The 17,820-nt window shown below is 43.4% G+C and overlaps 1 protein-coding gene across 6 annotated transcripts in view; it reads left to right on the top strand.

Moving 5' to 3' along the window:
* Positions 1 to 17,820, top strand: part of TBC1D22A (TBC1 domain family member 22A) — a 467,234-nt gene that overhangs the window by 19,253 nt on the left and 430,161 nt on the right. For all 6 annotated transcript variants that reach the window (XM_077834882.1, XM_077834908.1, XM_077834891.1 and 3 more), the window contains exons 3-4: positions 1,074 to 1,414; positions 2,605 to 2,784. In XM_077834882.1, coding sequence (XP_077691008.1) covers positions 1,074 to 1,414; positions 2,605 to 2,784 — 521 coding nt within the window. The remainder of the gene's footprint in view (positions 1 to 1,073; positions 1,415 to 2,604; positions 2,785 to 17,820) is intronic.

The following is a 17,820-nucleotide window of genomic DNA, read 5'->3' as shown; positions in this document are numbered from 1 at the left end:
GGGCAATTTGAATGAGGGAGGCTTTGAGGCAACACTTTTTGAAAATGAGAACCAGTAATATATATCTCTGTGATTGGTATTGCAGTGTTGCATCTAGTTTTCATAGGAAGCAATTGTGAAATTTGGGGCCTTCAATTCCAGTAAGCAAATGATTAAACTGCTTGTGTATGTCTTGGTAGTGCTTGCTATCTCAATTTGTAGGACACAAATAAAGGTTAAAAGAAAAGGAGTACTTGTGGCACCTTAGAGACTAACCAATTTATTTGAGCATGAGCTTTCGTGAGCTACAGCTCACTTCATCAGATGTATCTGATGAAGTGAGCTGTAGCTCACGAAAGCTCATGCTCAAATAAATTGGTTAGTCTCTAAGGTGCCACATGTACTCCTTTTCTTTTTGCGAATACAGACTAACACGGCTGTTACTCTGAAATAAAGGTTAGTTATCGTTAAAAAACTTGGTTTTTATTTCCGAACGGAGGTACACGGGAAGAGCAGACTTTCAAAACTCTGTGTAGGTCCAGCTATCCTTTTGAAAGTTGTCTGAGGGGGTGGAGTGAACGGGAAATTGAGAACTTGTGGAAAGCAGAAAGGACAGTGTGAGTGGTTTGGGGGAGGCACGGCAAAAGAGTTCTGAATGTGCCGCGGGGGGGGGCGGGCCCACATCTGCTCAGTCTGCAGCAGCATTAAGGCTTTTAGCATCTGTGTTTGCTCCTCCATGACTTGAATCACCCGCTCAGTAGCGTCCTTAACTCCACCTCGTCATCAGCCCAAGTCCAAACATCTATACTGCTATCTTTAGTCCCTGCGGCTTGAGCCTGAGTCAGTTGACCCAGGTTCTCAGACTCGCGGTTGTGGGTTTTTTGCTGCGTAGCCATACACTTAGATGCCCAGCTCCGACTGAAAGTCAGTGACAATTTATATGCCAACTGCCACTTGCGTCTTTGACCATCTTTGGGCTGATTTAAAATGTGACTGTTTTCCCCCTCTTGGCTTTGTTCACTAGTGCTCTTACTGCTGATAAACAAGTTACACCTAACTGTGTGTTCTGTTGTGTTTTTTGTTTTTTTTAACAGCTTGATAAAACCAGCATCCAAGCCGCCAACAACTCCTGTGAAATTGAAGAAAGTCAGTACCTTCCAAGAATTTGAAAGTAACACAAGTGATGCTTGGGATCTTGGGGATGATGATGATGAACTCTTAGCAATGGCAGCTGAAAGTTTAAATACAGATGTAGTCATGGAAACGGCTAACAAAGTAATTCAGAATCACAGCAAGCTACAAGAACAGCATAAACTGCAGGAGGAACAGCTGCAGGAAGACAAACCAGTACCATTTTCAGAATTGCCTTCAGTGGCGTATGGTGACAACAGGCTGGTTAAGTCAGTCAGTGAAAGTCATACGTCAAGTTCTGCAGGTACGATAAGATATGAAAATGATGCTGAAGTCTGAATCTTAGAGGCTTCAAAATGCTAAACACTTGTAGTGTCGATTTTAAAACTTAATACCACAAGAAAAAATATTGATGGTGAACATGAATTAATGAAAAGGACCTGGCATGTCAAAACAAGCTTTAAAATGTTGGCGTGAGAAAACAAGACGTTTCTTGTTTTCAAACTGTTACACTAGCAATGAGGTGGTTTAAATTGGATCTTTGAGTTTAGTAAAGTGGTCAACTGAATCAAGATGGTTTCAGGACTGGTTATAAAATACATACCTTTTTTGGGTAAAATTTGCAGTTAAGATGCAGCTCAGACAAAAGGTTTTAAAATTCTATTTGTTTTATAGACAGCCTAAAGTTTCATTAAAAGGAAAGGTCAAAGCCTAGTTCTACCAACCCCATATTTCCATTCCTCCCTTTTTCTAATTGCACCATATTTCCTTACTGAGTCTGTCAATTACCTCATCTGTAAAATGTTGTAACTCTCTTGGGCCTCACAGGTGGGTTGTGAGGATAAAGTTTTTATATATATATATATATATATATATATAAAACTTTATGTGCTTAGATATAGTTTGGAGACTCCTATAAAAATTTATCACTCTTGGTTTCCAGTATCTGTTTATCTTGTGGGTTTTTTTTTTTTTTTTTGGTTATCTGTTAAGATTGATGTTTTAAAACTACTTTGTTAAATTGTAGATGATGGGGAGGGGGCGCAGGGCAGAACTCCTCTGAAGTAGTGCAACCTCAGCTGACTTGGACTGCGTATATCATGCATGGTGGTCTTTTAAATAACTGGAGCTATGCTTTTTTTCACTATCTCCACAACAGTTGCGAAAGACTGCTTTCAGCAGTATACTGGTCTTTATAGTTGGGCCCAAAAAATAATTAAATGGGCCTTAACCTTTGAGGTATGACATCCCAGACTGATGTGTTCTGTTGAAGGTCTTGTGAGTCCTGGAGGAAAAACTCTGATTTTCCTAAATCTAAGAAGCCATCTGCAGTTGAGACTGCTGGCTTGGTCTACACTGGAGAAACTTCCCCCAAGATTCTATTTTTAAAATTGATTGGAGTCATAGTGTAGAACAGATTAAAGGTGGCCTAAATTGACTTCCAGAGAATCTCTGAATTAGGGGGGCTTTAATACTCTCCTTTTTCTGTTGTAGAGTGTGTTAGTGAAAATTCTTCCATGCAGAGGTCACAGTCCCTTCCACATGCTCCAACAGATCCATTAGAGGGTGAAGTGGCAGACCATGATACCTCAGCTACTCCGGCACTAACTGAAAGAGAGGCATTCAGATTAGACAAATTTAAGCAACTACTTGCTGGTCCTAATACGAATCTGGGTAAGTACATGAAAAATAAAAATGATGTGGATTTTAACAGAAGGAACTCCTACTTTTATTATTTTGTCAGTTTGACATACCATATTATATAATGTGGGTGAGAATTTACAGTTGCTCTCCTAATCACTTAGTGTTTCCAGTTTTGAACTGGCTGAGTTAAGAATTTTGAGATGCAATTGTGATCTTGTTCTAATGCTTGTAGTATACAGTTGGTGTACATCAAAATGTTTTAAATTCTTTTGTTACCTGGTATAATGTGGCTTTTTTGATCTGCCCTGTCCTCCTTGCAGTATTTATTTCACTATACGTCCAAATAACTCGCTGAGTATTTTTTATTGGAATAACTCGTGGAAACAAATGATAGACTGAAGAGAGAGGGTAGATTGGATATTGGAAAACATAATTCAGGTGGTATTTGACACTTAAAAATAGGATGAACATAAGAAAAAAAAAAAAAAGATTGAAGAGAAATGGATTGTAACTCCAAGACCAATGAACTTGTGCCATCAACTGGAAGAATCGTGGGTACATCCAAACTCGTGTAAATGGGAAAAGGAGTCAAGAAGTGAAATGCTATATAGTATCAAAGTATCATTATTTGTCTTCCATATGAGCATCTTTTATGTTCAAGGACTAATAGTATCTACCATACCAGTACCATTTTTATATATGTTGCACTAATATCTGACAGTGCTTTTGTTTCTGTAACTTAATGCACAAAAAAAAGTGAAGATGAATTTACTGAAATAATTATCATACAACGTGAGCAAGAGGTCTTCCAGTTGTTCACATCTCAGCACCAACTCCTGGAGTTCCAGACTATAGGAAATGTAGTAGTCAGCTACGTCTTAAGGGCTTCTCCAAAGTCATAGCCATTTTCAGTATATGGAGAGTGGTAACAGAATCACTGAGGTTCATTTTAATTGCCAAGATAGAAAAGTAAGCCTCTAAAGAGGCTAGAAAGATTATACTGCACCTGGAGAAGTTGATTAAATTCTTCTGAACCACATAAATCTTTGGCAAAAGTAAAAAATAAGAATGGAAGTGGGAATATGTTGAATTGGGTCATCCTGGAAGATGTGTGCATGCAACTCTTGTGGAAAGCAATGAGAAATGTACGTTTGCAGTTCCTGAGTTGACTGGCCCCTGATTGCTAATCCCAGTTCTTCCACTGCCTTCCTTTGCAGCCATGTGCTGACTATTTTAGAGGTCCTGGGATAAATGATTTTTGATGGGAGTTGCAGGTACTAGCCTCTTTTGAAAATAGTTCCTTTAATCCTTTTTTCATTATTTTTTCCTGCCTACTGTACCCACATCTAGAGCTTAAGGACTTTGCTGTGAGGGTTTTTCTTTTACCTATCAAGTGCTTAGCAGACTTTTGATATTTTTGTTGTTCTTATTCTTATTATTCTTATTTATTTTATTTATTTGTATTACTGTAGCGCCCTAGAAGCCCTAATCATGGACCAAGACCCCGATAGAAAATCTTAATGTGCTGTTAGGCTTCATATTCTTCAAACTTCTGCAGTATAGAAGTATTCTGTTCAGTCAAAGTCATGGTGTTTGTTTTTTTTCCCCCTCTTCTATCATAGATTAATACAAGAGACTTGTTGATGCCCACAAAGTAACAGAATAAAAAACAGCAGCATTACAAGCAGATCAATATGAAATGAACATGTAACATCTTTGGACATTTTAAATTCTATTGTAACTAAATTAAAAGGTGCCAGAACTAATATTTCTTTTTAGAGTGCATTATATAGACAACAGTAATAACTTCATGAGCTATGCAGTTGCTATAGGCCTTAACAGTCATACAATCATACATTTCCTATTTAAAACAGAGTATTCTAATAAGAGACGTAAGATTATAAAATGAGTATTGGAACTTTTTAAAATTTAGCCTTATCTATTTAACTCTGACAACATAATCAGACACATACTCATGTGAATGCCTGTGTGCATTGAATATTTCCCCATACAGTCAACATACTGGCCATATTCCTGTAGTTTAATATGTTATGAATAGCACAAATAGCTTAAATGTTTGAGGCCAAATTCTGCTTTGTTGCTGTTACACTAGTGCAGTCATACTGATTTCAATGGGAGTTGCGTCCATATAATCATAAGTAAAACTTGATTCTTGTTCTTTCCTGTTGAACTTTTTTAAACTTGAAAAAATAATACTTTTACCTTTTCCCATTATAAATGTAGAAGTAGGAAATACAGATATGTTGTTTGTTTTCTACATGTAAAGGAATTGAATAGTTTCTCAATATTTTTTCTTGGAACTAAACAGGATCAAGATTAACTCCTTTTTTCCATATCTGCTCAAATGCAGTTTTGTTTGACACCTCATCCAGTCTAATTAGTGTGGATCTGTGTTCACAACTATTCTTCATCTGTTTCTACAAAGCTAAATTGATAAATGTAACTTCATAGTATTAAAAGGGTGAGTTAAAACTAAGAGCAATAGTGAATTTATAAATATTTTTTGTTTGTAGCTCAGACATTGGTAGTAGCATTGCTTCATAAATCTAGAGCTGTGGCTATTTTTTTGGGGTCTTTTTACTGATAGAGAATTTACATGGGTAATATCAATTTTCATACGTTATTGGTAACACTTTAATTTCTATGTAGTATACCTCCCTGTTAATACTACTGGAACATACTTCAACATGCAATTTGACTCTGGGAGAGGACTACCAGAACTTTCTGGGGATGGGAGTTGGAGGAGATGCTAATTTTTAGCTCACTGTTGCAGCAAAGACAACCTTTTTAAAAGGCGTTCTTGAACGTCAAATGTAAACCCAAAGTACTCTGGGAAAGTCAAGAGAATTTTGTGCTGATGGAAATTGCTGAAAAAGAGGTGGTGGTGGAGCCAGATAATAGGCTGCAGGATGAGATTTGTATTTGCATTTGTAGGCAAGCTGTCCTGTAACTGAAGTCCAAAAGCTCTTACAAAAAGCTTCCAGAAAAATTGAGTGTTTATCTAATAGACTATCAAATATCCAACACAGACATGTTCTTATCTCAATGCTTTTGCTTCCATCATAATGGGAGAAATAAGTATCAACAAACTAGAACACAAAATAGAATAACTACCCTTGAAATCCTTTCAGTCACACTTGGAAGACCACTGTCCTAATGGAGACATTGTAAAATCTGTGCACCCATACAGGAAAAGCATCCATTCCTGCCATTTTATGTACTTTACTTGACTGTAAGTGCTCTAAAATCCAAATGTTTACCCAGATTGTTTTGAAATGTGGTATGCCGTGTGGGGTAGTGTTTGTGATGCAGATTTGGGGTTATTTGACCCACGGGTTCCTGAGTTACAGGCCCACCTCAAAAATGGTTGCCTTCTGCTGTCTTGTACTGTAGAACTGAGAGGTACTAATGATGGCTCTAATCAGACTTCTTGAAAGCTTGAACTTTAGTTAACACAATTAAGGATAAATTAATCACAAGCCCTCACTGAAGGCAAAAGGAGTTTTGAACTGAGTAGCTGGATGTTGCTGTAATTTGTGAGTCATGGGTGGCATCTTATATTGGGAGGAACGTAATCACGGTATTTGAGGGAGATGGTGGGGGGAGAGGAGGTTTGGGTTGCAGTGATGGGTGGGAGGTTATGTGGGGAGGACTATATGGGGATCAATGGTCAGACAGGTTGGGGGCTCAGGTGATGGGTAGGCATGCTAGCCCCCCGCTTTGTCAGTGCATCCCAGCAACGTTGCAGCCCTAGTTCTGCCAATGCGTTCCAATCACACTGTATCCCAACCTATTGCATTCCTCAGCTCTCCCAGGTTGAGGGTTATGGAGAGTGCATGGCACCCACTAAATCTTTGAGTTACCCAGACTGTAAACAGTACTTAGGAATGTGTTCACTACTTCGCTTGCGTAGATGTACAGTTTGGAAGGATTTCATATTGCATATGAACCAATAAAGGGAAAAACCTGAGTTTCTTTGCTTGCCTGGGTAGTTTGAGGGAATGTGCCAATGCCTTTGCATGTGCTGAACATCCCACCCCTGCTGTTTCTAGTCTGAACCTTTGTACGCCTGTGCAATGAAGATTTTAACAACTCATGTTACTTTCTACCAGTTATCTGTTATAACATGTATTTATTTTATGGGGAGGATTACTGTGAACGCAGCAGAATAGTCAGCAACCAAAATTTGTGTTATTTTGGGTCGGGAGGAGCTGGAGATGGAGGACTGTGTGTTGCAGAGGAAGAGGGAGATGGGATGACGGGAAGAGGGCTTTGTAGCTGCAAAGGGGTTGGATGGGAGAGGGGACGGAGTGGTCGGCAATCCTTGGATTGGTTGTTTTGAGAATCTGTATTTTACTAGCATCAGTGGGAGGGGATCAAGTGGTTACTTCCTGATTTTGGAGCAGATTAATATGGGTGTTTCCAGAGACCCACGGTGTCGAGGTGTGGAACTGACAGTGCAAGTAGCTTGATTGCTCAGGGAAAAGCAATATATGCACTGCCATGATTGCCAATATGTGGATCTTGGGAGATGACTGGATCACGAGGTTGCAGAAGTTTGCAGGAAAGCAAGGAGACTGCTGACTACAGGCTGATTTGGTTTGGTATGCAAGTTGTGGTACATATTATGGACTGCTAATTCCTACCAAAACATATCTTTTCCTCTTTGAATTTCCTAGGTTTCTTTTAATGGCCCCCCAAAATTAATTAATGCATAGTTAAGGCTAATTTGGTCGTATGTCATCCCCTTGTGGAATGTTGAGTTGAGCAAAACTCAAAACTTCTGAAAACGAGGAAATGCAGAGTTAAAATTGCCCATGCAAACTCTGCCTTTCAGCGGTGCTCCAATACACCCTATTAATAGGCATACGTTTACCTTGCCAGCTCCATAGTTGCTGAAATGTACAAGCTCGTTACTTCCTTTTACAGCACATGCATCCTCACCTACAGGTTTCAATCTATGACCTGGTCTGTGCCTAAAACTTAGGTCAATCTAGCTATGTCTCTCTGGGGTGTGAAAAAGACATTGCTAGGTCAACAGAAGAATCCTTCTGTCAGCATAGCTTCTGCCAGTTGAGGGGGTGGATTTACTACAACGGAAAACCCCCTTCTGTGACTCTAGCATGTGTCTACATTATAGCAGCATAACTGCAGCTGTGCCTTTGTTGCACTTGTAGCATAGACATGCCTGACCAAGATTAAAGCATCAAAAAAAAGTTGCCCAGGCTACCTTCTCTCTACTCTCTCTTTGAGCAATGCCTCAATACCCACATAGCACACACTTTTACTGGCTCTTGATGCTAGGTTCCAGATCCTTGCATACCTGAGCATACTTAACCACTGCCTCAGAAAGAATATGCGATATGTACAATTTAAGAACAACTTTAAATTTTTTCACAACTATATTCTGCTTTTTCACAGAATACCATCTCAACCTACAGTTTCCATTAACTCTTGTTAAAGCATTAGAATCCTTTTATTTCACTCAGTGTAATAGAAGCCCTGTATAGGGAGCCAGGGTGGCTCCTCTCCGAACCAGAGGGTAAAGAGCCACCCTTGCAGCCTGAGTGGGCTGGGCCAGGCCAAGCTTCTGCCAATCCCCGGAAGGGAAGGGTGGGACAGGAAGTACAAAGGGCGGGGTCCTCTGCCCAGTGAAGAGAGCACTAGGGAGGGAGACAGACACAGGCTGCTGGCTGCTCCCTCGCGATCCTGCTGCTGACCCAGGCGAAGCCCTGGGCAAGGAGGAGCCTGACTGGGAGGAAGGCCTGTGGCAACCAGGGCTGCCAGCCGCTGAATACCCAGAGGACCTGGAGGGGCCTGACGGCAGCCCGGGCCAGCGTGAGTCCGATACTGAGGGGGAGCGGGAGTGGTCCACAGCGGAATACCCGGGCGAGATGGAGGGACCGGAGTGGCCCGCAGTGGAATACCCGGAGGAGATGGAGGGACCGGAGCGACCCACCTGAGAGACCGGGTAGGAAGTAGCCCAGGGGCCCAACTACACCGTGGGGTGGGTGTGTTTGGTCAGCGGGTTCGGACGGCCCCGCTGACCCAGCGGCGGGACTTTCGCCTCCCGCCACTGCCAGGGCCCTGGGCTGGAATGCAGTGGAGTTGGGTGGGCCTGCATTCCCCTACCCCGGCGCTCCCCTGCCCGAGGGGCGCGCTACTGACTTGTGCCGGCGCACCTTCCCCGCTAATTGCCCAACGCCCGGAAGGTGTGGCTGAGGCCTGCCACGGAGACCATAGCTCTCCATCACCCCAGGGGCTCGGCAGACCGACACCTGTGACACCCTGTTACTGATAACCTAAACAATGCTGCATTGAAACGATGTATACTGGAACCTGAAGGTACACATCTTCCCTGTCCTCTTGCACAAGTACGCAAAATACAGATCTCCTTCATATCATAATGACCGCTTTCTCACACCTTAAAGTAATCCACACATGTCCCCATATCATAAACATACCTTTCTCGAGTATGCCCAACTACTTCCTCCACCATTTCATGTAGGTACATGTAAAACTCCGACTGCGCTGAAGTGTAAGTAAATAATTCCCACTGGCCACTACTAGGTCTAGCGGACCTGAGGGAAGGTGGCGTAGACAACTTTGTTTTGGTTCCTTTTTTGTCCTTAAATTGTAATAGCTAGAATCCTATGGGAGAGTGGAAAAGGAGACGAAGAGCTTGTATGTTTCGGCAACTGTGGGTTGGTGGAATGAAGGTATGTGTTAATGGGTGACACTGGGGAATTGCTGAAAGAGGGCAGAGTTAAGATTGCCTGGGCAACCTTAACTCTGCATTTCCTGGTTTTCCGAAGATTGAGTTTTTGCTCAATTCAGTGTGGTGCAAGGAGATGACATACAACCAAGCAACCTTAGTTCTGCAATAACAGGTGTGGGGTGGTTTGTTCTTTTTTTTTTTTTTTTGCCATTGAATAATGATCTTTAATCAAGGAAGATGACAAAAACTTAGTATATTAACTTTGGAAGAATTCTAGCAGAGATAAGGCCCCTAAACTCAGGTCTACCCTTAGTGATAGTTAAGGCTGCGAGTCTGTCACAGAGGTCCCCGAAGTCACAGGTTCCGTGACTTTCTGTGACCTCCGTGACTTTCACAGCAGCTGTAAGTTGGTGAGTAAGGTACTTCCTCCTTGCTAATGAATTCAGTCTCATGTTTACAGATATTTACACATTCTAGGATGGAGATTTGATCCTGGTAGAACACAGTGATTGTCATAAATATTACTTGTCCCTTTTATATGGTTCATTGACATGGTAGTCTGGAATTAAGGTATGTTATGTCCTGTCATAAATATAAGGGGAAGGGTAAACCCCTTTGAAATTCCTCCTGGCCAGGGGAAAGCTCCTCTCACCTGTAAAGGGTTAAGAAGCTAAAGGTAACCTCGCTGGCACCTGACCAAAATGACCAATGAGGAGACAAGATACTTTCAAAAGCTGGGAGGAGGGAGAGAAACAAAGGGTCTGGGTCTGTCTGTATGCTGCTTTTGCCAGGGACAGAACAGGAATGGAGTCTTAGAACTTTTAGTAAGTAATCTAGCTAGGTATGTGTTAGATTATGATTTCTTTAAATGGCTGAGAAAAGAATTGTGCTGAATAGAATAACTATTTCTGTCTGTGTATCTTTTTTGTAACTTAAGGTTTTGCCTAGAGGGGTTCTCTATGTTTTTTAATCTAATTACCCTGTAAGATATCTACCATCCTGATTTTACAGGGGGGATTTCTTTATTTCTATTTACTTCTATTTTCTATTAAAAGTTTTCTTGTAAAAAACTGAATGCTTTTTCATTGTTCTCAGATCCAAGGGTTTGGGTCTGTGGTCACCTATGCAAATTGGTGAGGCTTTTTATCCAACATTTCCCAGGAAAGGGGGGGTGCAAGTGTTGGGAGGATTGTTCATTGTTCTTAAGATCCAAGGGTCTGGGTCTGTAGTCACCTAGGTAAATTGGTGAGGCTTTTTACCAAACCTTGTCCAGGAAGTGGGGTGCAGGGTTTTGGGAAGTATTTTGGGGGGAAAGACGCGTCCAAACAGCTCTTCCCCAGTAACCAGTATTAGTTTGGTGGTGGTAGCGGCCATTCCAAGGACCACGGGTGGAATACTTTGTACCTTGGGGAAGTTTTGACCTAAGCTGGTAAAGATAAGCTTAGGAGGTTTTTCATGCAGGTCCCCACATCTGTACCCTAGAGTTCAGAGTGGGGGAGGAACGTTGACATGGTGGCATAGTGGTGGGATTAACCTGAAATCATTTTGAGATCCAGTTGAGATTTTTTGAACTAGAAATACAGATTTTAAAAAGGAATTTTTTTTTCCTGTGGCTTTGAAGCAGCTTTGAAACTGAAAGCATCTTGGGTTTTCCCTGCTTTGTGGCCAAGCAGAGACAAAAGGGGATTATCTTGTGAATTGCAGGTTTTCTTTGCCTGGAGGCAGGGTACTTAACTCCTGCAGGGAAATTCACAGTCTTCCAACCCAGAGGTTTTTTTTTTTCTTTTCTTCCTAAAAGTAAATAGGGGGTGTGTGTTCTACCCATTTGCTTTTTCTTTGGGCTGGGTAAGCAGGTTTCCAAGTAGTTTGGAGGTTTTTTGCTTTAAGTTGGGCCCAGAACAGAGACAAGGGAATTGTCTTTTTCTGTAGGCTGACAATCACTATCAGAGAATAGGTATTCTATTCCAGCACAGCAAAATTTTACAGCCAAGTTTTGTTTGTTTATTTCTAAACCTCGGGTGTAAAGTTAGTTAAAAACAGAGAGGTTAGAATGACCAAATCCTCAGCTCGACTACAGCTGGAATTAGCCAAATTTCAGGCTGAGGAAAGACAAAGGGAACATGAAAGACAGATAGAACTCATGCGGCTGAAGAAGGAACAAGAAAGGGAGGCAGAACAACACCAAGCGGCTGCTCACAGGAGAGCTATGGAAGCGAGGGACAAAGAACTGGAGGAGAAGGAAAAAGAGAGGAAGTATGTGGAGGAGATGGAGAAGATAAAGGCTCAGCAGAATATCCCAACAAACCCTAGTAATCCTTCTCCAAGTACCACTTCCCATCCCAGAAAGTTCCCCACCTACAAGGCAGGCGATGATACTGAGGCCTTCCTAGAAAACTTCGAAAGGGCCTGCCTTGGATACAACCTCTCTACTGACCAGTACATGGTAGAGCTGAGGCCGCAGCTCAGTGGACCCTTAGCTGAGGTGGCAGCTGAAATGCCTAAAGAACACATGAACAAGTATGAACTGTTTAAATCCAAGGCGAGAGTCAGAATGGGGATAACACCCGAGCAGTCTCGTCGGAGGTTCAGAGCCCTAAGGTGGAAACCAGACATGTCATTTACCCAACATGCCTACCACATTGTGAAACATTGGGATGCCTGGATATCAGGAGCAAGTGTTGAATCTCCAGTAAATTTGCCCTTCCTAATGCAAATGGAACAGTTCTTAGAGGGTGTTCCTGAGGAAATAGAAAGATACATCCTAGATGGGAAACCCAAAACTGTAATCGAGGCAGGAGAGATTGGAGCCAGATGGGTGGAGGTGGCAGAGAAGAAGAAAACTGGTCGCAGTTGGAGCGGAGACCAGAAGGGACCACCCCAGACCACACCCTATTACCGGGGGCCGCCCAAGGCCCCACCTACCTCCCAAAGAACCCTCCAGACCCCTTATCGTCCTGCCACCCCGTTCTCCAGCAACCCTCCTCGCCCCAGTGACCCGTCAGCTGGACGATGTTTTAAATGTAACGAGCTGGGGCATGTAAAGGCCAACTGCCCCAAGAACCCCAACAGATTACAGTTCATTGCACCGGAATCACACCAGAGGTCCACAGGCCCAGATACTTCCCAGATACCCTTAGAGCGGAGGGAAACTGTGAGTGTGGGCGGGAAGAAGGTCACCGCGTGGAGGGACACCGGAGCACAAGTGTCAGCTATCCATGCTTCCTTAGTGGACCCCAATTTAATCAACCCAGAGATCCAAGTGACGATTCAACCCTTCAAGTCCAACTCTTTCAATTTGCCTACAGCCAAGTTGCCTGTCCAGTACAAGGGCTGGTCAGGAATGTGGACTTTTGCAGTCTATGATGATTATCCCATCCCCATGCTGTTGGGGGAAGACTTGGCCAATCATGTGAAGCAGGCCAAGAGGGTGGGAACGGTCACCCGCAGCCAGGCTAAACAAGCCGTGAGGCCTAGCTCTGTTCCGGAAACTGCTATCAGGACCCAGTCAGAGGTGATGGACCTGGACCTTAGGCCAATGTCTGCAACAGCAGTAGTGGATCCAGTCCCAGAGACCCAGACGGAACCAGTCCCAGAACCGGAACCAGCCGAACAACCAACACCAGACCCTGTGTCAGCACTGAATCCAGTACTTGCAACCTCAACACCAGAGGGCCCCACTGAACCTGAACTGGCAGCAGCCGATAACCCTACACAAGAGGCTCAGCCGGAGCCTGAATCCCAACATAGTGCACCAGCGGAGAGCGGTTCACAGTCAACAGAAACAGCTCCATCCCCTATATTGCTTCCAGAGGGACCAAGCCTAGGTCCACAATCCAATGAGGGACTGATGTCTCCAGCATCAAGGGAACAGTTCCAGACCGAACAGGAAGCAGATGAAAGCCTCCAGAGAGCTTGGACAGCGGCACGGAGCAACCCACCGCCTCTCAGCTCTTCTAATCGATCCAGGTTTGTTGTAGAAAGAGGACTTTTATACAAGGAAACTCTTTCTGGTGGACACCAGGAAGACTGGCATCCTCAGAGACAGTTGGTAGTTCCAACTAAATACCGGGCCAAGCTCTTGAGCTTAGCCCACGATCACCCTAGTGGCCATGCTGGGGTGAACAGGACCAAAGACCGTTTGGGGGGGTCATTCCACTGGGAGGGAATGGGCAAGGATGTTTCTACCTATGTCCAGTCTTGTGAGGTGTGCCAAAGAGTGGGAAAACCCCAAGACCAGGTCAAAGCCCCTCTACAACCACTCCCCATCATTGAAGTTCCATTTCAGCGAGTAGCTGTGGATATTCTGGGTCCTTTTCCGAAAAAGACAGCCAGAGGAAAGCAGTACATACTGACTTTCATGGATTTTGCCACCCGATGGCCGGAAGCAGTAGCTCTAAGCAACACCAGGGCTAAAAGTGTATGCCAGGCACTAGCAGACATTTTTGCCAGGGTAGGTTGGCCCTCCGACATCCTCACAGATGCAGGGACTAATTTCCTGGCAGGAACTATGAAAAACCTTTGGGAAGCTCATGGGGTAAATCACTTGGTTGCCACTCCTTACCACCATCAAACAAATGGCATGGTGGAGAAGTTTAATGGAACTTTGGGGGCCATGATACGTAAATTCGTAAATGAGCACTCCAATGATTGGGACCTAGTGTTGCAGCAGTTGCTCTTTGCCTACAGAGCTGTACCACATCCCAGTTTAGGGTTTTCCCCATTTGAACTTGTATATGGCCGTGAGGTTAAGGGGCCATTGCAGTTGGTGAAGCAGCAATGGGAGGGATTTACACCTTCTCCAGGAACTAACATTCTGGACTTTGTAACCAACCTACAAAACACCCTCCGAACCTCTTTAGCCCTTGCTAAAGAAAACTTACAGGATGCTCAAAAAGAGCAAAAAGCCTGGTATGATAAACATGCCAGAGAGCGTTCCTTCAAAGTAGGAGACCAGGTCATGGTCTTAAGGGCGCTCCAGGCCCATAAAATGGAAGCATCGTGGGAAGGGCCATTCACGGTCCAGGAGCGCCTGGGAGCTGTTAATTATCTCATAGCATTCCCCACCTCCAACCGAAAGCCTAAGGTGTACCATATTAATTCTCTAAAGCCCTTTTATTCCAGAGAATTAAAGGTTTGTCAGTTTACAGCCCAGGGAGAAGATGATGCTGAGTGGCCTGAAGGTGTCTACTACGAAGGGAAATGTGCTGGTGGTGTGGAAGAGGTGAACCTCTCCATGACCCTTGGGCGTATGCAGCGACAGCAGATCCAGGAGCTGTGCACTAGCTACGCGCCAACGTTCTCAGCCACCCCAGGACTGACTGAACGGGCATACCACTCCATTGACACAGGTAATGCTCACCCAATTAGGGTCCAACCTTACCGGGTGTCTCCTCAAGCTAAAACTGCTATAGAACGGGAGATCCAGGATATGTTACAGATGGGTGTAATCCGCCCCTCTGAAAGTGCATGGGCATCTCCAGTGGTTCTAGTTCCCAAACCAGATGGGGAAATACGTTTTTGCGTGGACTACCGTAAGCTAAATGCTGTAACTCGCCCAGACAACTATCCAATGCCACGCACAGATGAACTGTTAGAGAAACTGGGACGGGCCCAGTTCATCTCTACCTTGGACTTAACAAAGGGGTACTGGCAGGTACCGCTAGATGAATCTGCCAAGGAAAGGTCAGCCTTCATCACACATCTCGGGCTGTATGAATTTAATGTACTCCCTTTCGGGCTGCGAAATGCACCCGCCACTTTCCAAAGACTTGTAGATGGTCTCCTAGCGGGATTAGGAGAATATGCAGTCGCCTACCTTGATGATGTGGCCATATTTTCGGATTCCTGGGCAGACCACCTGGAACATCTACAAAAAGTCCTTGAGCGCATAAGGGAGGCAGGACTAACTGTTAAGGCTAAGAAGTGTCAAATAGGCCTAAACAGAGTGACTTACCTTGGACACCAGGTGGGTCAAGGAACTATCAGCCCCCTACAGGCCAAAGTGGATGCTATCCAAAAGTGGCCTGTCCCAAAGTCAAAGAAACAGGTTCAATCCTTCTTAGGCTTGGCTGGTTATTACAGACGATTTGTACCGCACTACAGCCAAATCGCTGCCCCACTGACAGACCTAACCAAAAAGAAACAGCCAAATGCTGTTCAGTGGACCGGAAAGTGTCAGAAGGCCTTTAACAAGCTTAAAGCGACACTCATGTCTGACCCTGTACTAAGGGCCCCAGACTTTGACAAACCGTTCCTAGTAACCACAGATGCATCCGAGCGTGGTGTGGGAGCAGTTTTAATGCAGAAAGGACCTGATCAAGAATTCCACCCTGTAGTGTTTCTCAGCAAAAAACTGTCTGAGAGGGAAAGCAACTGGTCAGTCACTGAAAAAGAATGTTATGCCATTGTCTACGCTCTGGAAAAGCTACGCCCATATGTTTGGGGACGGCGTTTCCACCTGCAAACCGACCATGCTGCACTGAAGTGGCTTCACACCGTCAAAGAAACTAACAAAAAACTTCTTCGGTGGAGTTTAGCTCTCCAAGATTTTGATTTCGACATCCAACACATCTCAGGAGCTTCTAACAAAGTGGCTGATGCACTCTCCCGTGAAAGTTTCCCAGAATCAACTGGTTAAAATCGTCCTTAAGATGTGGAAAATATTGTTAGTCTTTATGTACTTGGTAGTATATTTAGAGATGCATGTGTCTTATTAACTCTGTTTTTCCTAGAGCTCCAGGAAGAAATCCCAGCCAGTGTTTCACCCTAGCTGAGATTTGGGGGGCGTGTCATAAATATAAGGGGAAGGGTAAACCCCTTTGAAATTCCTCCTGGCCAGGGGAAAGCTCCTCTCACCTGTAAAGGGTTAAGAAGCTAAAGGTAACCTCGCTGGCACCTGACCAAAATGACCAATGAGGAGACAAGATACTTTCAAAAGCTGGGAGGAGGGAGAGAAACAAAGGGTCTGGGTCTGTCTGTATGCTGCTTTTGCCAGGGACAGAACAGGAATGGAGTCTTAGAACTTTTAGTAAGTAATCTAGCTAGGTATGTGTTAGATTATGATTTCTTTAAATGGCTGAGAAAAGAATTGTGCTGAATAGAATAACTATTTCTGTCTGTGTATCTTTTTTGTAACTTAAGGTTTTGCCTAGAGGGGTTCTCTATGTTTTTTAATCTAATTACCCTGTAAGATATCTACCATCCTGATTTTACAGGGGGGATTTCTTTATTTCTATTTACTTCTATTTTCTATTAAAAGTTTTCTTGTAAAAAACTGAATGCTTTTTCATTGTTCTCAGATCCAAGGGTTTGGGTCTGTGGTCACCTATGCAAATTGGTGAGGCTTTTTATCCAACATTTCCCAGGAAAGGGGGGGTGCAAGTGTTGGGAGGATTGTTCATTGTTCTTAAGATCCAAGGGTCTGGGTCTGTAGTCACCTAGGTAAATTGGTGAGGCTTTTTACCAAACCTTGTCCAGGAAGTGGGGTGCAGGGTTTTGGGAAGTATTTTGGGGGGAAAGACGCGTCCAAACAGCTCTTCCCCAGTAACCAGTATTAGTTTGGTGGTGGTAGCGGCCATTCCAAGGACCACGGGTGGAATACTTTGTACCTTGGGGAAGTTTTGACCTAAGCTGGTAAAGATAAGCTTAGGAGGTTTTTCATGCAGGTCCCCACATCTGTACCCTAGAGTTCAGAGTGGGGGAGGAACCTTGACATGTCCTTTAAAACTTTTTTTTTTAAATTAAACTAATGTTATTGCAAAAATGTAGTAACTTTTAACTTGATTTTTTGTTTGTTTGTTCTTAGCCTCATTATCTTTAATTTCTCAGCACTGAATTTCATATGCAATTTATCTCTCTGTGGTCGTGGTCTGTCCAAGTCATTTAGAATTTTATTGCCCTCTACAGTTTTTGATCTGTAATTTATCACTGTGGTACACATGCCTTTTTTTCAGGTCATCGATAAATAGTACGAAGTGAACAAAATCTGTCCCAGCACTGATCCTTGTGGCATGCCTCTTTCAAACTGTTACCATCCAGAAGTACCCCATCTCATTGATGTTCAAGTCAGTTTATTATCTGTTCAACATGCTTGTCCCTTCACTTAATATACAGAACTAATCTAGCAGGTCAGTACTATATCAAACTGCAGAGAAGTTTTGCTTTTAAAATAGCATGGATCTGTGAAAGGATTTTTATTTTAACTATCCTTAAATAACTTCCCATGTGTTGAGTATGTTGAAGAGGATTAGTGCCATGGTTTTAAAAGTGAGTATCATGGTTTGTAGTTTTCTGGATATTTCCCTAATTTTCCGATGTGTATATTATAT

This window comes from Eretmochelys imbricata, chromosome 1 (genome assembly GCF_965152235.1).
Source record: "Eretmochelys imbricata isolate rEreImb1 chromosome 1, rEreImb1.hap1, whole genome shotgun sequence".
NCBI lineage: Eukaryota > Metazoa > Chordata > Testudines > Cheloniidae > Eretmochelys > Eretmochelys imbricata.
This window is presented reverse-complemented; position numbering and strand designations above follow the sequence as displayed.